General features: G+C 44.1%; 1 protein-coding gene across 2 annotated transcripts; it reads left to right on the top strand.

Moving 5' to 3' along the window:
• The first annotated feature begins 1,596 nt into the window (after positions 1-1,596).
• On the top strand, positions 1,597-21,283 carry elovl1a (ELOVL fatty acid elongase 1a). 2 transcript variants are annotated; one of them, XM_017716967.2, is made up of 8 exons: positions 1,598-1,891; positions 6,816-6,906; positions 10,443-10,633; positions 11,593-11,673; positions 12,585-12,641; positions 13,772-13,877; positions 17,260-17,399; positions 20,345-21,283. In XM_017716967.2, exons 2-8 carry the CDS (start codon positions 6,849-6,851, stop codon positions 20,651-20,653), a joined length of 942 nt encoding a protein of 313 aa, XP_017572456.1. In that variant the 5' UTR covers positions 1,598-1,891; positions 6,816-6,848; the 3' UTR covers positions 20,654-21,283. The 2 variants fall into 2 exon arrangements, with proteins under 2 accessions (XP_017572458.1, XP_017572456.1); XM_017716969.2 differs by lacking the exon at positions 12,585-12,641 and having other exon boundaries at positions 1,597-1,891.
• The last annotated feature ends 1,586 nt before the right edge of the window (positions 21,284-22,869 follow it).

Raw genomic sequence — 22,869 nt, 5'->3', positions numbered from 1 at the left:
AACACTGGCTCATTCATATCAGATCGGCAGCTGGTTTCACTCATATTTAACTGGCTATAACTGCCATCTCCTTAATAATAACACATTAAATTGGCCCAATACAAATATAAAGTAACTGCAAATGCGGTGTAAATATGAATGTGCTTTCAGTTACAAATATAGGACCACAAATGAAATTAAATAAAAGACTTTTATGCTAGAAAATATCTATCAACAACTCATACGGTTAATCGGCCGTTTCTACCCACAGGCTGTCAGGCTTATGAATAAGCTGTGAATTTTCAGTGAGTCACTCTGTCAGCATTATTATTATTATATCATATCATCTCTGCTGTGGACAATAACACCTTAACACTAAGCCACTTTAAAGAACAACAACACTGAGTCACTCACGTCACTTTAAATGTACACTCACTGGCCACTTTATTAGGTACCCCTTGCTAGTAAAAGGCTGGACCCCCTTTTGCCTTCAGAACTGCTTTAATTCTTCATGGCAGACTTTCAACAAGGTGTTGGAAATGTTCCTCAGAGATTCTGGTTGGTTATTTGAGTTCCTGGTTCCTTTCTATCATCTGGAACCAGTCTGCCCATTCTCCTCTGACCTCTCACATCAACAAGGCATTTTCGTCCACACAACTGACCGCTCACTGGATATTTCCTCTTTTTCGGACCGTTCTCTGTGAACCCTAGAGATGGTTGTGCGTGAAAATCCCAGCAGATCAGCAGTTTCTGAAATACTCAGACCAGCCCGTCTGGCACCAACAACCACGCCACGTTCAAAGCCCCTTAAATCCCCTTTCTTCCCCGTTCTGATGCTCGGTCTGCACTTCAGCAAGTCGTCTTGACCACCTCTACAGGCCTAAATGCAGTGAGCTGCGGCCGTGTGATTGGCTGATCAGCTATTTGTGTTAACAAGCAACTGAACATAACAGTAAAGTGGTCAGTGGGTGTATATTGTGTCTATGTTGTGTATATTGTGTCTATATTTTGTGTATAATTTAATATATTTCTTTTTTTTATATATACATATATTTTACTCTACTTATTTACTTTCTATAGTGATTATTTGAGCCTCACCGCAAGCATTTCAGTGAATAAATGTCCTGACATGTTGTGCAAATGACAAATAAACTTGAAATTTGAACCCACACTGACACCCAATTTGGATAACATATGCACTCATTTAAACCCCCTTTAAGAAAACAGCACACCTAAGATGTATTTTTCAGTGGAGGTCAGTGGAGGTCAATAGAGGTCAGCGGAGGAATCCAAACCCCACGCGGCACTAATTCTTCTTGTCGTTTTCTTTCGGCCTTTTCAGTGAGCCCTTTGTCATGTTGGCATTGTTTGCCATTTTTCGTGCTGCTCTCTCTCTGGAAGCGGCCCATCCTTGCCCCCGACTGACCGCTGCCATCGAACAATGAAGCTTTTCACAGTCAAACCACTCAGCGCTGCCTTTTTCTCGCCCACTTCTTCAGAATAATAAAACCCCAGCCATGCTCTTGGAGGCCTATGGGTGAAGCTGGCTCAGGAAGGCAGCCAATGGGGTGCTCTGAGGTGGGCGGGGCCAGACAGCTAAAAGCAGGGTGTGGTCCAGAAACTGGTGGGTGTAGTCTTATAGAAAGTGTGGCTGGTGCTCATGTTTAAATTGGGGAATTCAGTCACTCTCTGGCCTGTCACTGCTGAGCTAAGCCAGTTTTGCTGGGAGCTGCTTTTAATGAAGGACCGGCTGGTTTGGAGGGAGCTTCAAAGCGACAGGAGGAAAAGTCTGAGAAAGTAGCTGCTGTAGTCCGGGGTGGGCCTTCCACTCCTCTGTTTTGGAGTACACTTTGGAGATTTTGAAAGCTGGAGGGGCTCAGAGGGTGAAGGATTGGAGAGTGGGCTTTAACAGGTGAGGCAAGGTTCCTCAGTGGTTTTCTCACTTCACTTCGCTTTTCCACACTGTCTCTGCTTGAACTCGTTCGTTTGCCAGCTTTTGTGACACCTGAGCTGCTTCAGGAGAGATTTTAAAGTCCAAAGAACTCCAGAGATGAACGTTCTTCCCTTTCAGTTTCTCTTTTTCTAGATACCCTCTTGTTTATCCGAGCCTGTATCTGTAGTCTTTATCATCACTGCCTGTCTGTGAGCTCCTCTCTTCACCTCACCAGTCCGACTGGCTTTGCTTTGGTCAGGTTTAGGCTCATGCTTACACTATGAGGAGGAGGAGGAGGAGGAGGTGAGGCAGCAGTCGCACGGCACTCATTTCAGCCTTTTATCTCCTGACAGAACCTTTTCATTCCAGTGACTGGCTGTTTTAGGCGTAATTAGAACCTTATGTTGGCCTAAAGTTCATTCCCATTTGAGCTTAGTGTGATCTGCTTGCTTCTAGTCTAGAACTCCATTTAACTAGTTAGGAATCTTTCCTTTTGTCTCATTTGATCAGTTCCTTAAGGTTCCTTAAGGTTCCCAAATGGTTCTTGACAGGGGGAAAGAGTCAGCATGGACTCTTTACATGATAAGCTTAGGAAGGGTTCTCATGTACAGATCCACTGCACTCGGTGTAGGACCTTTTATAGTATGTGGAGGCTCTCAGGCATCCTTTAAAAGGTTCTTCACATTCACAGACCCATTCATGGAACGGTTCTTCGGTGGTTCTGTCTCCCAAGAACACTTGGTGCCTTTATGTTACACACGTACGTACTTTAAAGAAGGGGGTTCTTCAAGAGTTTGTTAAGAAAGGCATATATAGAACCGTGGCTCTTCACTGAACCGGTTGCATGGTTAACTGGTTCTTCTCCATGATGGAGAAACTGTTGTACATGTGGTTTTTTTAAGGGTTCTATGTAGCACCAGAAAAGGTTCCAATATTGTTACAAGTCCAGTTTTTCTTTTCTACTATACAGAACTGATGGTTCTTCAAGGGTTCTTTACTAAAGTCAGTGCTTCTGTATAGAACCATGAACACCCAAAAGCGTGGTTTGCATGGTGAAATGGTTCTCTGGGTTGATGGAGAATGTGATGTACATAGTTCTAAATAGAACCTTTATAAGGGTTCTATATAGCACCAGAAAAGGTTCCATTATTGTGGAAAGCTTTTTTTAGTACTCTGTAGAACCGATCCGGACAGCTTTTCTAGAAATTCTTCCTTAAATAAGATGGTTCTTCAAGGGTTCTTTAGTGAAGGCGTTGTTTCTGTATAGAACCATCAACACTCAAGGAACCATTTACATCCTCAAAGTGTTCTTTATGGTGAAATGGTTCTTCAGATTGATGGAGAATGTGATGTATGTGGTTCTAGATAGAACCCTTAAAAGAATAGCACCAGAATAGCACCAGAAAAGGTTCTGTTATTGTTATGAGTGAAAAGATTTTTTGGTACTAATGTAGAACCGATCTGGACAGCTCTTCTAGAAATTCTTCCTTAAGTAAGATGGTTCTTTTAAGGGTTATTGTTTCTGTATAGACCCATCAACACTCAAGGAACCATTTGCATGCTTAAAGCGTTCTTTACATGGTGAAATGGTTTTTCAGACTGATGAAGAATGTGATGTATATGGTTCTAGATAGAACCCCTCCAAGCAGGGTTCTGCTGTTGTTAAGATATTGGGCTAGTAGCAACAAAAGAGAGGTTTTGGTGCTATACAGAACCCTATACAACACATTCTCCATCACTCTGAAGAACCATTTCACCACAAAGAACCCTTTAAGCATGTGAATGGTCCTTTGTGTGTTCAGGTTTCTATGGACCCGTTCTCTTTACTAAAGAACCCTTGAAGAACAGTCCTTTTTAAGAGTGTGTGTGTGTGTGTGTGTGTGTGTGCTCCCGTCTACCTGATTAAGCTGGTCTTCATTAACACCCAACACCACTCAGGAGGGTCAGTTCTGTAGAGCAGCCGTAGACGGACGTGAGTCATGTTCTAGGTCACGTTCTTCACTGCTGTCATCTGATTTTCTCACAGATCACCTTTGACCCACATGCGATGAGCCAGTGCTGCTGATATGTGGTTATGTCAGTGACAGGGTCCATCCAGTTTGACATGTTTGATTGGACTAGCTGAGCGCACACACGTGTTTGGGACGGACTCACGCCCTGTGTGACTAATCACTGAGGCCACAGTGAGCACCGCGAGCGTTCGGCATCACTGCCCCGTGTTATACGGGCCTCTGTAGGAGCGCCCTTAAACTCCATTACGGAGCCTTGCATTCTGGAATTAAAGGGCAACTCCAGCAAATTTCAGCCTGACGTCTGGCAGCAGCAGGTATGGCACGGCTCATCCTCCGTTTGGAGAGGAAACCGTGTCACAAAGGCTGCGGGGCTTAAAAAGATGCTTAAAATATTAGACACGGCTCCAGAAGTCGGTACACAGTCGACCTAAGACTAAATAACACATTTCCCTTGGGATTTCTCTGATTTCTCTTTAACCTGTTTCATAGCCTGCATCAGTAAAACGGCTCATTTAAAGAGTTTAATGTATTTAAAAAATTCATCTGTCAGAGATTTTGGTCTCTGGTGTTATCAGGACTCTTATTTTACATTCTAACACAGGATTTTCAGCTCCATTAAACTGCTTCTTTGAGTCGAGGCTCATCAGAGAGGCAGCATCTCAGGCATGATTGGCTTCCATGAGACGATAAACAAACGGATTGATAAATGAATGAAATTAATAAATTATTAATACATTTGTTTATTCATTTATTAATAATTTTGTTTATCAGACAGCTCAGAACTTCTATGTGTCACCGGTGTTATGAGCTTTAATGGCTGGGTAACTAATATTGGGTCAAAATAATGGCATTTATATCATTTTTATGACTGATTTTAAACAGTTGCACAAGGTCACCTGACCAGCCAACGAGCCAGTCAGTTTACACAATCCTCAGTTTTAACTCTGTCACTGGAGTCACCGTCACTGGTGTTACTCCATATTCATACAACTCCAGTGACTGTAACATGTTTGGAATGAAGCTCTTCTTTCTGCATATGTGATAATAGGAGCTGTTAATAGACGTATTAAGGTTGTTTAGTGTTGGGATGACGGAAATAAATGGATTTTTTTTAATGTATCCGTCTGAATTCCCGCTCCAAATGTACTTGGAACAGAAAAGTGACTCAGTTGAAACAGTCAAGTAATAGATGTTAATGGGCAGACGCAGAAACACCTGCCCATAGGTTTCTATTATCAGTGCATTTGCAGTTGATGGGCCTGTTTCCCGGCCCCAGATTAAGCCTAAACACAGACGACAGTTCATTTTCAATGGTGATTCACCATTAGCACTGCACTTTAGTCCAAACCAATGTTTAATCCATGTCCAAGAAACCGGCTCAATTAGTTTTTTTATAGTTGCTGGAGCGTTGCTTTAACATCTAAACCTCCATGTCGCTGTTGTCAGAAGAAAACCTCGTATCTCCAAAATGGAGAAGGAAAAAACCTACTCTACTTTTAATGTAAGTCAATGGAACCAGACGTCTTTCCAAGTCATTTTGGGTAGTTTCTTTTGGTCCAATCACCATGAAATTTACACCGTATTTAAAGGACAACAGGCATTTTCAGGTTACATCAAAAACTGGAAAACGACAAAAATGGAGATACGAGGTTTTGTTCCGACAGTTTCCTAGATGCAGTAGTTTTGGACTGAACTGTAATGTCAAGGTGTTTCGGTGATCCATCATTAAAAAGCCAGATTTTATTTTTTTTTAGTCTTGTCTTTTAAAGTAAAGGTTCCTAAATGGTTCTAAGCGTGTTTGCATACCTTCTTTCCTTTCATTGATCTAGGACTTGGATCTAGATGTTCTGTTCACCGGCGCATCTCATTTAGAAAACTTTCAATGGATGGTTCTATAAAGAAAGGCTCTTTAGGGAACCAAAAATGGTTCTCCTATAGTGTCATGACAAAGAACCCCTTTTGGGCTCTTGTTTTGTCTACATTTACATGTAAACCTAGATATGAATGTGACTTAAGCACAGATGTAAACCTCTGTATTCCTGTTTTACTAGGCCTTCTTATATCAAAGGGCAGTTCCACCAATTTTTTAAAATTTCTCCATAACTCAGTGTTTGTGGTGTAAACATAGAGATTCAGTGGGTTTGGTGTGAAATGGTTCAGACGTCTTTACAGTGGTGGTGATGGGAACCAGACGTCGCCATGACTACAACACAGATATAGACACTTTATTTACCATCCAGAACCACCAGAGAACCTACACGAGTCTTCTGAGCTTTATATGGAACGATGGTGATGGGGAAATAGTGGAAAATCTGGAATAATCAGTTTTCCTTGCCTCACAACGCCCTGCCCCATGAACATATTTTAAAAATATGTATTAGGCCAAATTTCCCAAAACTATGGTAAAACAGCGTCTCGGGCATCAGCCAGTGAATTCGTAACCAGTTCATGTAGGAACTTTCTGTGAGGAGCTTTTAGAGGGAGACGTCTGGTTCCCATCACCACAAAGTTTCACACCAAACCACTCTGAACGGCTCCGTTTACATTTGAACCGTTTGATTATGCATACATTTTGAAACATCGCTGGACTTTCCCTTTAAGTTTATACTGCATTAACATGAATGGAACCTATAGCTTCTCTTGGTGGCCTGTTTTTGCTGGCTCTGCTCTCTATGACTGGATCAGGTCGAGCGCAGCTCAGATACAGTATTATGTGCTGCACCTGGCCAGGTGTTTCCTGTTTGGTTTAGCGTGCCTGTCCGTGTTTACTCACACACTGCTGTGTCCATGATAACGTAAATCCCCATCAGCTGTTAAGTAGCTCTGATCTGTTCACTATCAAAACTGCCTGCTGTGCCACTTCTGACTCCTCTCCATCTGCTCCTTTCCAGTTTTATTGGTTGTCTGAGCGGAAAGAAGAAAGGATGGGGGAGATTATCGCCAACATCATGAAGTTTTACGACTATCTCCTCAAAAGAACAGGTGAGTGTGCCTCCCTGACCATCACGAACGCGATTTATGGTGCTTTGAGTTTAACTGTGCGATTGTTTTTATCTTAAGCCAATTTCAAGAGGCTGTTTCATTATTTACAAAACCACTGAGGTGACAACAGGGTTGCTGCATCAGTATTCATGATTAAACCACCTAAAGCTATGATGTACACTCCTGGCCAGTTTATTAGAAACCCCCTTTCTTGTAGCTCCACCTTGCTACATTTAGAGGCTGTAGCTTCACTGTTTTATCAGCCACCCTTCCCTCAACCCTGTCCATTAATGGAGTTCCACCACAATGTCTGTGTTACTGCTGAGCTGCGAAAGGTCCACTACCCAGAAGTATCTGCAGTGATCCTGTGGTGATCTCTTTATAATGATGAATGGGATAAAGTGGACAGTATCAGTCTGTAATACAGCTATATAGTGGAACTATAAGGTAGGTGTTTCTAATAAAGTGGCCACTTAGTGGAAGCACAAGGTATGTAGGTGTTCCTAGTAATTGGCCAGTTAGTGGAAACACAGGGTAAGTGTTTCTAATAAAGTGGCCAGTTAATACAAGCACAAGATGGGTACTTCTCAGATGCCCGAGTGTGGGACTGCCCTTTCTAGTAAATTGGCCAGTGAGTGGAACTACAAAGACGGTGTTTCCATTAAATTGGCCAGTGAGTGGAACTGCACAGTAGGTGTTTCCAGTAAATTGGCCAGTGAGTGGAGCTACAACGTAGGTGTTTCCAGTAAATTGGCCAGTGAGTGGAACTGCACAGTAGGTCCATCCATCCACCCATTATCTTCCGCTTCTCTGGGGTTCGGGTCGCGGGGGCAGCATCCTAAGCAATGAGGCCCAGACCTCCCTTTCCCCAGCCACTTCCGCTAGCTCTCCAAGGGGGATTCCGAGGCGCTCCCAGGCCAGCTGGGTGATAGTCACACCAGCGTGTCCTGGGTCTTCCCCGGGGTCTCCTCCCAGGTGGACTTGCCTGTGACACCTCCCGAGGGAGGCGTCCAGGAGGCATCCTAACCAGATGCCCGAACCACCTCAGCTGGCCCCTCTCGACATGAAGCAGCGGCTCTACTCCGAGTCCCTCCCGGATGACCGAACTTCTCACCCTATCTCTAAGGGAGAGTCCAGACACCCTGCGGAGGAAACTCATTTCGGCCGCTTGTATTCGCGATCTTATTCTTTCGGTCATTACCCAAAGCTCATGACCATAGGTGAGGGTGAATTAGGTGATAGGTGAATTTCGCAGCCTGATGTCCCCAATAGGACCACATCATCTGCAAACAGCAGCGATGTGACCCTGAGGTCACCAAACCGGACACCCTCCATCCCCTGACTGCACCTAGAAATTCTATCCATAAAAATTATGAATAGAATCGGTGGGCAGCCCTGACGGAGTCCAACTCTCACTGGGAACGAGTCTGACTTGCTGCCGGCTATGCGAACCAAACTCCTGCTTTGTTTGTACAGGGCCTGAATGGCTCGTAGCAAAGAGCCATGTACCCCGTACTCCCGAAGCACCTCCCACAGAATACCCCGGGGAACACAGTCGAATGCCTTCTCCAGATCCACAAAGCACATGTGGAGTGGTTGGGCAAACTCCCATGAACCCTCTAGGATCCTGGAGAGGGTGAAGAGTTGGTCCAGTGTTCCACGACCAGGGCGGAACCCGCACTGCTCCTCCTGGATCTGAGGTTCAACTATAAGCCGGACTCTCTTCTCCAGTACCCCTGCATACACCTTACCAGCGAGGCTGAGGAGTGTGATTCCCCTGTAGTTGGAACACACCCTCCGGTCCCCTTTTTTAAAAAGAGGCACCACCACCCCAGTCTGCCAATCCAGTGGCACCACCCCCGATGTCCACGCAATGTTGAAAAGGCGTGTCAGCCAAGACAGCCCCACAACATCCAGAGCCTTGAGGAACTCAGGGCGGATCTCATCCACCCCTGGAGCCTTGCCACAAAGGAGCTTCTTAACTACCTTAGCGACTTCGGCCTCAGTAATGGACAAGCCTATTCCCATGTCCCCAGACTCAGCCTCCTCACTGGAGAACGTGTCGGTGGGATTGAAAAGGTCCTCAAAGTATTCCTTCCACCGCCCAATGACGTCTTCAGTCGAAGTCAGCAGCACACCATCTCCACTATATACAGTGCTAGTGGCACACTGCTTTCCCCTTCTGAGTCGCCTGACGGTTTGCCAGAATCTTTTCGGAGCCGGCTTAGTCACTTTCCAAGGCCTCATCAAACTCCTCCCATACATGGGTTTTTGCCTTGGCGACGACTGAAGCCGCAGATCGCTTGGCCTGTCGATACCTGCCAGCTGCCTCTGGTGTCCCACAGGCCAACCATGGCTGGTAGGACTCCTTCAGCTTGACGGCATCTCTCACCTGGGGTGTCCACCACCGGGTTCGAGGATTACCGCCCCGACAGGCACCAACTACCTTACGGCCACAGCTACAGTCAGCCGCTTCAACAATGGAGGAACGGAACATGGCCCATTCTGAGTCAATGTCCCTCACCTCCCCTGATATCTGGTCAAAGTTCTGATGGAGGTGTGAGTTGAAGATCAATCTGACAGGGTCTTCTGCCAGATGTTCCCAGCAAACCCTCACTATGCGTTTGGGCTTGCCTGGTCTGACCGGCATCTTCCCCCACCACCTGATCCAACTCACCACCAGGTGGTGATCAGTTGACAGCTCAGCTCCTCTCTTTACCCGAGTGTCCCAAACACATGGCCGCATGTCCGATGACACAACTACAAAGTCAATCCCAAGGACTCTAAGAAGGCTGGGTACTCTGAACTGCTGTTCGGTGCATAAGCACAGACAGCAGTCAAGACCCGTTCCCCAACCCAAAAGCGTAGGGAAGCTACCCTCTCGTCCCCTGGAGAAAACCCCAACATACAGGCACCAAGTCGAGGGGCTATGTGAGAGCCCACACCTGCCCACCGCCTCTCACCATGGGCAACTCCAGAAAAGAATAAATTCCAGCCCCTCTCAAGGAGATTGGACCCAGAGCCCAAGCTGTGTGTTGAGGTGAGCCGACTATATCTAGCCGGTATCTCTCGGCCGGGCACCATGAGTAAATGCCCGGCCACCAGACGCTCGCTGGTGAGCCCCTCCCCCAGGCCTGGCTCCAGGGTAAGGCCCCGGGTACACAAGTCCTGTTTTTGTCTTTTCATAGGGGTTATTATGGATCATACTTTGTCTGACCTGTCACCTAGGACCAGTTTGCCATGGGAGACCCTACCAGGAGCTTTTGCTCCAGACAACATAGCTCCTAGGATCATTCAAGCACGCAAACCCCTCCACCACAATAAGGTGGTGATCCATGGAGAGGTGCACAGTAGGTGTTTCTAGTAAATTGGCCAGTGAGTGGAGCTACACAGTAGGTGTTTCCAATAAATTGGCCAGTGAGTGGAACTGCACAGTAGGTGTTTCCAGTAAATTGGCCAGTGAGTGGAAGTATGAGGTAGAGGTTTATAATAACATGCACAGTGAATGTAATTGATCTTTATCTGTGTGTCCTCAGATGCCCGAGTGCGGGACTACCCTTTAATGCAGGGTCCTGTCCAGATGACCCTGATTCTGCTGGGTTATGTGTTTTTTGTACTGTACGCTGGGCCGCGTTTCATGGCCAACCGCAAACCATACAACCTCCAAATAGCCATGGTCATCTACAACTTCTTCATGGTGTTCTTCAATGCCTACATTGTTTATGAGGTGAGTGTTTTAATTTTTTTTCTTTCTGATACAGAAACAGATCACACACACTCACACACTCTTTTTGTCAGTTTCTTAGCTGGTAGTACTGTTTTTATGGTTTGAATAGATCAGTATGAATATCTCCACACTATGATGACGTTGGGCTGTCACAGCTAATTGGCTAAACTCAGTTACTGGATTACTACATCGATGAGAGATTGTCAGTTTGCATGATGATGATGCAGTATAGGAATATGAATAGGGAAGCGAAATATGAGAATTATATCGGTATCTGCACTTTAAAAAGGGATCAGTGTTGGGCAGATGTTTGGATTTGACTGCAAGTTCAAACCACTTTTTGATGATGTATTTACTGCTTTCTGGCTGATGTCCTCCTTCTCGTCCTCCTTCTCGTCCTCCTTCTCGTCCTCCTTCTCGTCCTCCTTCTCGTCCTCCTTCTCGTCCTCCTTCTCGTCCTCCTTCTCGTCCTCCTTCTCCTTAATAAAGTGGTCAGTCAGTATAAGCAAAAGGTAGGTCTTTCTAATAAAGTAGCCAGTTGGCGTAAATCCAAGTAGGTGTTTGTAATAACGTTTCCCCACATATTTGGGGTGGGGGGGGGGGGGGCGTAAAATGGACAGAATCCAGGATAAAAGCTGTTTAGAGAGAAAGTCTCAGGCTTTGAGAGAGTTAGATTTTGACAGACCTAAAGGTGAAATGTACTTTGCCGTGTCTCTGACGTTGATGAAAGAAAGTGACTGGCCTGTATTTGACACGCTGAAGCGAGCACAGATTCCACAGTAGTGGTGTGTGTGTGTGTGTGTGGGTGTGTGTGTGATGAGTTAACAGGAAGTCAAGGACAACATCTAATCTATCAGATCAAGGCCATATGGAACACACTGAGGGAAGAAATGCCATCCAACCGAGCGCATTTATCTAAACTTTAATAGCTCCTGTTTTTCTCCATCTCTGCTCCTCAGTTTTTGATGTCTGGTTGGGGGACAACCTACACCTGGAGATGTGACCTCATCGACCCGACCAGCAGTCCACAGGCCCTCAGAGTAAGCAGCAGCATCTGTGTGATGCAGAAGTTTGCACAACATTTGCATATTTTGTTGATATTTAACGTGAAGTAAATGCGTTACTCTGCTACGTCAGAGAGCTCCGCCCACTCACTGCTCAGCCGGCAGTTCGTTCTCCAGCTCCTTACACTAAATTCCCAAACTGTCGTCTCCACTGAGCAGCTTTTCAGTCGGCAGCTGTGACAGAAGAACAGCTGAACAACCTGGAATCAGCCAGAAATGAACCCAACACCATTCGCCAGACGGGTCTGATCTTCAGAGTCGGACCAAATCAGACTGAGCCGTAAAACTGAGCCAATATCAGGTTCAGCTCAGTTTGGTCAGTTTGTCCAGATCAGTATTAATGTTGTTTTGTTCCAGCCGGTCTGTAAAGCTTCTTACAGCCCGTTTAGTTTGGCGAATGGTGTTGGGTTCATTTCTGGCTGATTCCAGGTTGTTCAGCTGTTCTTCCGTCACAGCTGCCGACTGAAAAGCTGCTCAGTGGCGACGACAGTTTGGGAATTTAGCGTCGTCTCGTCTTCAGAGTCGGACCAAATCGGCTGTTAAAATAAGAGGATTCCTAGAAAAGCTGTTTGAAAATAAATAAATTAAAAAAATAATAAAAGCTTTTGATTTGTAACAATAGTGCTGTGTCTGATCCACTCGTACCAGCACAACACACACTAACACACCACCACCACCACCACCACGTCAATGTTACTGCAGTGCTGAGAATGACCCACCACCCAAACAGTACCTGCTCTGTGAGGGTCCATGGGGGTCCAGAGCCAACCGAACGTGTCCATTCATATACAGACTGCGCTGCACATCCCATGCGCTGATTATGACTCTGTGTTCTACTGTATTGATGCCATGAACGGTCTTAACGCTTCACGTTTTTATTTCTACAGATGGTTCGGGCAGCCTACATGTTCTACTTCTCAAAATACATTGAACTTCTGGACACTGTAAGAATCAATTCTTCTCCCTTAACCTTTTTCATAACCATATACACCGATCAGGCATGACATGATGACCACCTCCTTGACCTGCTGTAGAGCTGCACTCTGTAGTTCTACAGTTACAGACTGTAATCCATCTGTTTCTCTGATACCCTGTTACCCTGTTCTTCAGTGGTCAGGACCCCCATGGACCCTCACAGAGCAGGTACTGTTTGGGTGGTGGGTCATTCTCAGCACTGCGGTAACACTGACGTGGTGGTGGTGTGTTAGTCTGTGTTGTGCTGGTCTGAGTGGATCAGACACAGCAGTGCTGCTGGAGTTTTGAAACACTGTGTCCACTCACTGTCCACTCTATTAGACACTCCTACCTTGTCGGTCCACCTTTTGTGTTTGTGTTGGTCGTCCTCTAGTCCTTCATCAGTGGCCACAGGACGCTGCCCACAGGCCGCTGTCGGCTGGATATTTTTGGTTGGTGGACGATTCTCAGTCCAGCAGTGATGCTGAGGTGTTTAAAAACTCCAGCAGCACTGCTGTGTCTGATCCACTTGCACCAGCACAACACACACTAACACACCACCACCACATCAGTATTATTGCAGTGCTGAGAATGACCCACCACCCAAACAGTACCTGCTCATTATGTTATCATAAGGCGGTCATAATCTTATGCCTGGTCAGTGAACTTGCCTGTTCTTGAAGAAGGAAAAGTTATAAACTTTTAATAGAACAAGATTTCTTAGCATGAAGTCATTTTGTTCCATTTCTGTTTGTCCAGCATGAAATTTTCCTGCAGCGAAGAAGCATTTTCATAAGTTCTACAGTATTAGAGGCTCCTTCTTTGTATCTGCACTCACTGGCCATTTTATCGGAAACACCTGACATATAGGGCTCCCTTGTAGGTTTACAGTTACAGTCTCCAAGTTCTTCACTTATTTGGTGTAGGAGGTGTTTCTGATAAAGTGGCCAATGAATGAATTTATGTCCATTTCCTGTCCTGGAGGTCTTCCATGCTGCAGTAGTCTGGTTCTGTCTGAGCTCTCCGGGCTGGTAGATCTCCAGGACCAGGACTGGACACCCCTGTATCTGCGTTTATTGGTTGCTCCGAGGTCATTTACCAAGTGCAAACATTCCTGCAGGTGTTTTTTGTGCTGAGGAAGAAGCACAGCCAGGTGACGTTCCTGCACGTCTTTCACCACTCCTTCATGCCCTGGTCCTGGTGGTGGGGCATCACTCTCACTCCTGGTGAGTTTTCGGAAGGTTTCATGATATCGTTTCTGTCATCGTCGTTTGGGGCTCAGTGCCAAACAAGAAAATCTGCATCAGTGACTGTGGTGTGGTTTACGTCTCCTGAGCCAGTCATTTTGCTGAAGTTGGCCACAAGGGGGCGCAAACCTCTACACTAACTTAACAATAAATAAGATAAGATAAGGTAATCCTTTATTAGTCCCACAGTGGGGAAATTCACAGAATTACAGCAGCAGTAGAGCAACAGGAGTAATTTATATTTTAAATGGTTATATATTTATATCATTTTATAAATAAATAAAAATTATAATTTTTTTTTAATGCACTGAATACATGAATGTAAGTAGACTCATGTTTGAAAATGGCCCAAACATTTTATTTTGGCCCACAAAGTGAGTGAATACTTTAAAAAAAAAAAAAAAAAAAGTTACCATAGCAACAAAATTATAATGTGCATTACTATACTGTAAGATTTTATTCCAAGCGTTTCAGACCGTTCATGAAATGTTCACACAATGTAAAAAAAAATGTTCACAAAAAATTTTTTATATATATATATATATATATATATATATATATATATATATATATATATATATATATATATATATATATATATATATATATATATATATATAAAAATTTTTTGTTGGTTGGTTATTTGAATTCCGTTCTGATGCTCGGTCTGCACTTCAGCAAGTCGTCTTGACCACCTCTACATGCCTAAATGCAGTGAGTTGCGGCCGTGTGATTGGCTGATCAGCTATTTATTAGTGTTCAGTTGCTTGTTAACACAATTAATATATTAGATGATTAAAATGCAGAAAATATTAAAATATATTAAAAACAATGTTTTGTCAATTCTAACATCTGAAAATGCACTCAACCTTTGAGTTGTTGCAGCATAATGCATTAAAAACATATCACTGCTGTCAGAACAAAACCTCGTATCTCCAGAATGGTGATTTTACAGGAGAAGGAAAAAACATGGTTTCATTTTAATGCAAGTCAATGGAACCAGACTTTTTTCCAAGGCCTTTTGGGCCGTTTCCTTTTTTCCTTTTATCATGAAATTTGTACACCATGTGAAGGGCAACAGGCCTTTCTAAATTATGTCAAAAACTAAAATATGACAAATATGGAGATACAAGGTTTTGTTCAGCAGTGATATGTAAAATAGAGGAGACAGACAGTGTAATGTTTGCTGCTGTGCATGCAGATTAAACCGCGTGAGTAAGAGATGATGCTTGATGATCTGGATCAGTGATTAAAGTGGACAGGCTGAGCACACGACTGGATCAAAGCATGAATCCGCCTTTTCTCTTTCAGATAATATGAACTGTGTTGCTACAGCAGTCATTTATATTGCATTAGCGCTGTCCGTCCAGATTAAACTGTAACAAAACACATTAAAATCTTATTAGAGCAGTGGAAGAAAGTAATAATCTGGGATGAGTCACTGCCTGTTTCTCTTCGGTGTTCGCTGGAGTTTGTGTGGAGGAGGCCGAAGGAAGCCTTGAAGATGTGCTTCAATACTGACGATTTTAAGCACAAAGTTCAGTGAAAAATTCAAATTTTTTGTTTCTCCAGTAAAAGTAGAAGTTCCTCCCTTTAGACCTCCACTTGAGTAAAAGTACTAAAGTATTTCCCTTCAAATGTACTTAAGTATAAAGTAAAAGTACTAAAAGAGGAATTCTGGCTCTGATGTCCTGTTATCATTTTTATAACCAGACTGGCTTCATGAACTCATTTCAGGTGAAAGTCCTCCAGCGTCTCTCTTGGTAAACCAGTCTTTTAATAGAACGTCGGTATGACCAACAGGTCAAAACCAGCTCTAAACAAAGTGACCGCTGCGCCCTGATTGGTGCTCTGGCTTTGCGCTTCTTTCGTTTTGACATGTTAGCCCAAACATTTTATTTTCGCCCACAAAGTGAGTGCATACTTTAAAAATAAAAAAAAAAAAAAAAAAGTTACCATAGCAACAAAATTATAATGCGCATTACTATACTGTAAGATTTTATTCCAAGCGTTTCAGACCGTTCACAATGTAAAAATTATATATTTTGGTTGGTTATTTGAGTTCCTGCTGCCTTTCTATCATCTGGAACCAGTCTGCCCGTTCTCCTCTGACCTCTCACATCAACAAGGCATTTTCGTCCACATAACTGACCGCTCACTGGATGTTTCCTCTTTTCCGGACCGTTCTCTGTAAACCCTAGAGATGGTTGTGTGTGAAAATCCCAGCAGATCAGCAGCTTCTGAGATACTCAGACCAGCCCGTCTGGCACCAACAACCACGCCACGTTCAAAGCCCCTTAAATCCCCTTTCTTCCCCGTTCTGACACTTTCGTCCGTGTTTGTATGACTCGCTGTTCTCTATAAACATGGACTAAAGCACCGACAATATTCAGACGTCAGATGACCAGTATCGCCGTTTCAGCTCCGCAGCACACTTTCATCCGTTTCACCCTCCAGGCTTAATCTTGGTTTCTTCCATCTGCACATCTGGACACTGGACACTTTATCTTGGTACCAATTTCTGCACGTATTTATTCATTCGGTGGTCATTATACGCCGTTACCTGCGCCTCCTCGTCCAGTCCTTACTGCACTGCGTCTTCTCAGGTTATAGATCTGATTACAGACTGTTGTGTTTTTCTGTTTGTTTCTCTGCCTGTAGACTGGATCTCTAGATTTAGTCTTCCTGTTATATTGTTTACACCCTTATTGCTGTTACTGTACTGTGTCTCTGCTGCTGGCTGCTAAATTTCCTTCAGGATTAATAAAGTATCTCTCCATCTCTCTTTCCGTCCGTCTGTCGGTCTGTCTATCTCTTTTCCTCCATCTCTCTCTTTCCGTCTATCTGTCTGTGTCTGTCTATCTCTTTTCGTCTATCCATGTCTTTTCATCTATCTCTCTTTTCATCCATCTCTCTCTCTCTCTCTCTCTCTCTCTCTCTCTCTCTCTCTCTCTCTCTCTCTCTCTCTCTCTCTCTCTCTCTCTCTCTCTCTCTGTCTGTCTGTCTGTCTGTCTGTCTGTCTGTCTGTCTGTCTGTCTGTCTGTCTGTCCCTTTTCATCCATCTCTCCATCTCTCTATCTCTCTTTCCGTCTATCTATCTGTCTGTCTATCTCTTTTCATCTATCTCTCTTTTCATCCATCTTTCTATATCTATCTCTCTATCTATCTCATTCCGTCTGTCTGTCTGTCTATCTATCTCTCTATCTCTCTATCGACGATCATTCTACCTATCTATATCTAATACTTTATCATTTCTATATATGATTTAAGATGTAAACAAAACAGGCAGATGTGGTTACTTGATCTGTATTAATGTGAATATTTCCCTTGTTTTTGACCACCCTCTGTATTTGAATTGCAGCTGGTGGGATGGGCTGCTTCCATGCGATGGTGAATGCTGTGGTCCATGTCATCATGTACACCTACTACGGCCTCTCTGCAGCCGGACCACGCTTCCAGAAGTATCTGTGGTGGAAGAAATACATGACTGCAATCCAGTTGGTTAGTGTCCATTTCCTTAAAGTGATAGTTTTGCAAAACTATCAAACTTAGTTTTCTCCTTATCACAGCTGTAATCTGGTCATATATGACATGTTGGCTGCATTTGTATGTCCATATATTAGCCTCCAGTGCAAAGTATTGGGACGCTCCTCCTTTTTGAGTCTAGATGTTTCAGCCACACCCATTGCTAACAGGTGGATCAAATGCTTGAGCTGCCCCTGTCAACTGTAAGTGCTGTTATTGTGAAATAGAAGCATCTAGAAGCAACAACAGCCCTTCCACGAAGCAGTAGACCATGCAAACTCACAGTGGGGTCTATCTTTGGTTGAATCACTTACTGAAGAGTTCCAAATTGCCTCTGAAAGAAACATCAGCAAAAGAACTGGATATTAGGAGCCTCACAAAATGGGTTTCTATGGCTGTGCAGCTGCACACAAGCCTAAGACCAAAATGCGCAATGCCAAGCACCAGACGAAGTGGTGTAAAGCGCAACCACTGGACTCTGGAGCAGTGGAAACATATTCTGTGGAGTGATGAATCAGCTTCTCCATCTGTCAGTCTGATGGACGAGTCTGGGTTTGGAGAAAGCCAGGAGAACGCTACCTGCCTGACTGCACTGTGCCAGCTGTAAAGTTTGGTGGAGGAGGGATAATGATATCGGGCTGTTTTTCAGGGGTCGGCCTAGAACCCTTAGTTCCAGTGAAGGGGAATCTTAATGCTCCAGCATTGGTGTGGAAGAGCTTGACTGGCCCTCACAGAGTCCTGACCTCAACCCCATCCAACACCTTTGGGATGAACTAGAACAGAAATTGTGAGCCAGACCCTCTCATCCGACATCAGTGTCTGACCTCACAAATGCTCTTCTAGAAAAATGGGCAAAAATTCCCACAGACACGCTCCAACATCCTGTAGAAAGCTTCCCAGAAGAATGGTAGCTGTTAGAGCTGCAAAGATGGACCGGCTCCATATTAATGCCTGTGGATTAAGACTGGGAGTCATAAAAGCTATAGGTGTAACGTTGGGTGTCCCAATATTTTTGTCTATATAGTTTAAGTAACAGCCCTGCTAGAAAAAACCAGCATAGACCAGCAAGACCAGCGTATGTTGTGTTTTGGATGCTGGTATGCAGGTCAACCAGTATGACCGTGCTGGGTGACCAGCTAAACCAGCAACAGGCCAACACTTGACCAGCGTTAACGAGTTTAGACCTGCATGGAATTCATGCGGGTCCAGGCTGTTTTTCAGCAGTGTTTGAATGAAAATGTTCTCTTGTGTGGTTCTGAATGTTCCTCTGTACTCCTAAACGTTGTTGTCTGTTAGTATGAGTGTTCTAGACTCTGCTTGGTACTAACTAGAATTTAGAACCATTGGTCACTGTGTTTGCACACTGTGGAATTAGACCTCCGCATTTAACCCATCCGTGCAGTGAAACACCCACATACACACTAGTGAAGATGCACACTAGGGGGCAGTGAGCACACTTGCCCGGAGCGGTGGGCAGCCCAATCCACAGCAGTTGGGGGTTAGGCGTCTTGTTCAAGGGCACTTCAGTCATGGACTGTCTGCTCTGGGGATTGAACCGGCAACCTTCCGGGTACAGGGCTGGTTCCCTAACCTCCAGCCCAAGACTGCCCCCCTAAACCATCACATGGTCTCAAAACCCAACATAATGTACCTCAGTCCATGTTTACAGGTAACAGTGAGTCATACAGAGTCAGAAACCATATAATCAAGTCTGTCAGATGCTGAACCCCACACAGTTTGAGACAAGTCGGTGAAGATTTAGGCCTGCAGATAGCAACAAGCTAATTAGCCTCTAGTACTTGCTAGCTGAAACATGAAGCAACCAAATGTGTCTCAGCTGACTGGTTCCTTTTGGGGTAAGTGCTTTTTTTTTGCCCAACTGTTGCTTATTGAACTCAACTTGGGCCAAGTCTTCTTATTAAAGGCCAGAGCACACCAACCCAACAAACGACAACACCCATAGTCCTACAGAAATCTGATATGACAATATATATCGTATGATTGAAACCCACATATTAGCACATGTGCATTTCCAGTGGTATCCAGTAGCATATCCAGCTTATGGACATCGTATTTGAAATGGGCCATTTCAGAATCTACACATGTATATTGTGTATGTGTGTCTGTATAGAGGGCGAGTTGAAAGTCTCAGGACACATTTTATTTTATTTTTTATTTTATTATTCTTTTATCTCTGAGATCATCTCAAACAAACTGTGTATGCTGAGAAATCTGCAACAAACAACCAGCTTCAGCACCGCATCGTGGAGGCTTGTGACCGCATAAAAAATAAAATAAGATAAAACGGTGTCGTGTGTGTGTGTGTGTGTGTGTGCGTGCGTGCGTGTGTGTGTGTGCGCATGTGCGTGTGTGTGTATACAGTCATATATCAACATGTATATGAATATATGTGTAAAACATTTAACAATATACGACGGAAAACTTGACATGGTTCTTACATGTTAAATAATATACCTTTTTATTGCATATTTGTTTGTTTTGTTTTTGCTTTAAAAAAAACTTTGTGTTTGTATTGGACATATCAAACAGACAACATGTGATCCATATATTATGCATGTGTTCCCCCTCCTATCAGACATACATATGTATGGTCTACGCATCAAGCTTATAGGTCTTCATCATGCATTAGGCACAGATATACGATCCCTATAGAAGTGTATGTACATTACATATAGGTACATGTATATTGAAATACATGCCCGACGCTTTATGATACACATCTGCATATATGGCCATAGGTCAGATTTCCATCAGGGTTAACCCGCACATTTTGTCGGTGTGCTGTCCTCTGTGTGATCACTTAGAATCTAGAACGTTCCACCCCGTTCACGATGGTCCCAAACCCCTGCCCACGATAGACTGCTGATTTAGTTTCTCTCTGCTTTGTTTCCGCTCTGCAGACTCAGTTCATCGTGGTGTCCATCCACATCTCTCAGTATTACTTCATGGAGAAGTGTGACTACCAGGTGCCCATCTTCATCCACCTCATCTGGATCTACGGCATGTTCTTCTTCGTGCTCTTCTCCAACTTCTGGATCCAGGCTTACGTGAGGGGGAAGAGGCTTCCGGCCTCCAAGGAGCAGAAACCCAAGCAGAACGGCTTTACTAACGGCGAGGCGGTGGCGGTGGCCAACGGGAAACACTTGGACAATGGCGCTGTCCACTACAGCAATGGATTTGCCCACAATGGGAAAGTAAAGGAGGTCTAAAACGGCCTGAAAGCAGCAGGACCTGTAAGCAGAGACACACGTTCTAAAAGAAAAAAAAAAAAAGTTCCTTTATTGATGTGGATATTTTTGTGTGATTGCACGGGAGATGACACGGCACGCCGCCTGCGACGGTCAGTTCTTTCATTTGTATTTATTGATGTTTCGAGAATCTGACTGGGGAGCACGATGCATGACGAGAAGACTTCCGCTGAAGTCCGCTTCGCTGATGTTGCTCTGGAGCATGGCTGCACCAGCCTGTCTGTGATTGGACCCCACTGATTCTTCCTGTTGCAGCATATATGATTCTCCTGGTTGCTTGAGAACCGTGTAGATTTCCTCATGGATGTAGTTCTTGTATGACTGTAAATAAGTACTTGTTTGAAATTAGGTGGGATTGATGTAATGAGTTGCTTTTCATTCGATATATAGATATATAACTTAAAAAATAAACTTTTTTATGTTAAATATAATTGTGATGCCTATTTATAGTGGTAGGCTGAACATTATGTATACATAATGTGTATATAGACTGTATGCATTGCCATTGTATCTCACATTACATTGATGACCACTTGACCCTTTTTCTCTGTGCTTTCACAATCTGAACATTTAAACAGTGAAATCCATGAAGACGTGGCAGATCTTTTCTGTTATATTTGATACGTGGCCTTATTATGATACTGAGATGTCAACAGAGGGATCCAGAGGGTTTGGTGTGAGACGGTTCAGACGTCTTTACAGTGGTGGTGATGGGAACCAGGCGTCGCCATGACTACAACACAGATATAGACACTTTATTTACCATCCAGAACCACCAGAGAACCTACACGAGTCTTCTGAGCTTTACGTGGAGTGTTGATGGTAAAATGGTGATAAATCGGGAAATAATACATTTTTGCTGTGGACTATTTTGCCTCACAACACCCTACACGTATCCCTCCACCATGAACAGAGTTTGAAAATGTTTTAGGCCAAAATATTCTCGAACTAACTTCTCAGGCAGTGAATTCAGAACCATTTCATGTAGGAACGTTCCGTGAGGAGCTTTTAGAGGGGGACGTCTGGTTCCTATCACCACCACTGTGAACAGTTCTGACTCTCTAGAACCGAGCGTTTCACACCAGAACACCCTGAACGACTTTATTTACATCTTAACCTTTTAATTTTACAGATTTTAATTGGTGGAGTTCCCCCTAAACTGAAAAACAAACTAGGCGTGCATTTCTTCATTTGGCCTTAGTGCAGTGATGCAAGAAGACTATTCTAGTGATACAGGTTATCTCTGGGTGAGAGGCCAGATCAGGATCTACTGTGACACCAAGATGTTTTCCAGATGTACCTGAGAAGCTGAGAAACGAAGTTTGTGTAAAATTAGACAGTTTGTTTCTAGCAGCTTTTGGAACAAAAGGAACCACCTTTGTATTTTGAGTTGAGTACGAGAAAGTTACTCAACATGGTCTTTCACAGTTTTCAATCTTATCAAGTTGAAGTGTTTGGTTTATTTATATATTACACAAACTGCATATAATATCCTCACACTGTGTGTGTGTGTGTGTGTGTGTGTGTGTGTGTGTGTGTTTTATTTATATATACATAAAGGGAACACTTAAACAACACAATATAACTCCCAGTAAATCAAACTTCTGTGAAATCAAACTGTCCACTTAGGAAGCAACACTGACAATCAATTTCACAGCTGTTGTGCAAATGGAACAGACAACAGGTGGAAGTTATTGGCGATTAGCAAGACACACTCAATAAAGGAGTGGTTCTGCAGGTGGGACCACAGACCACTTCTCAGTACCTTTCTGCTTTCTGGCTGATGTTTTGGTCACTTTTGAATGTTGGTCGTCTTTCACACTCGTGGTAGCAGGAGACGGACTCTACAACCCACACAAGAGGCTCAGGTAGTGCAGCTCATCCAGGACGGCACATCAATGCGAGCTGTGGCAAGAAGGTTTGCTGTGTCTGTCAGCGTAGTGTCCAGAGGCTGGAGGCGCTACCAGGAGACAGGCCAGTACACCAGGAGACGTGGAGGAGGCCGTAGGAGGGCAACAACCCAGCAGCAGGACCGCTACCTCCACCTTTGTGCAAGGAGGAACAGGAGGAGCTGCCAGAGCCCTGCAGAATGACCTCCAGCAGGCCACAAATGTGCATGTGTCTGCACAAACGGTTAGAAACCGACTCCATGAGGATGGTATGAGGGCCCGACGTCC

The sequence above is a fragment of the Pygocentrus nattereri genome, chromosome 19 (assembly GCF_015220715.1).
Source record: "Pygocentrus nattereri isolate fPygNat1 chromosome 19, fPygNat1.pri, whole genome shotgun sequence".
Taxonomy (NCBI): Eukaryota; Metazoa; Chordata; class Actinopteri; order Characiformes; family Serrasalmidae; genus Pygocentrus; species Pygocentrus nattereri.
Note: the sequence above shows the minus strand (reverse complement) of the source record. Positions and strands in the feature narration are given on the sequence as shown.

Bases quoted from the DNA above. Each gene is read 5' to 3' on its own strand.
- elovl1a (XM_017716967.2), top strand. From the start codon at position 6,849: ATGGGGGAGATTATCGCCAACATCATGAAGTTTTACGACTATCTCCTC. The intron at 10,634-11,592 runs GTGAGTGTTTTA...TCTGCTCCTCAG, and splicing joins ATGCCTACATTGTTTATGAG to TTTTTGATGTCTGGTTGGGG. The intron at 13,878-17,259 runs GTGAGTTTTCGG...TTTGAATTGCAG, and splicing joins GGGCATCACTCTCACTCCTG to CTGGTGGGATGGGCTGCTTC.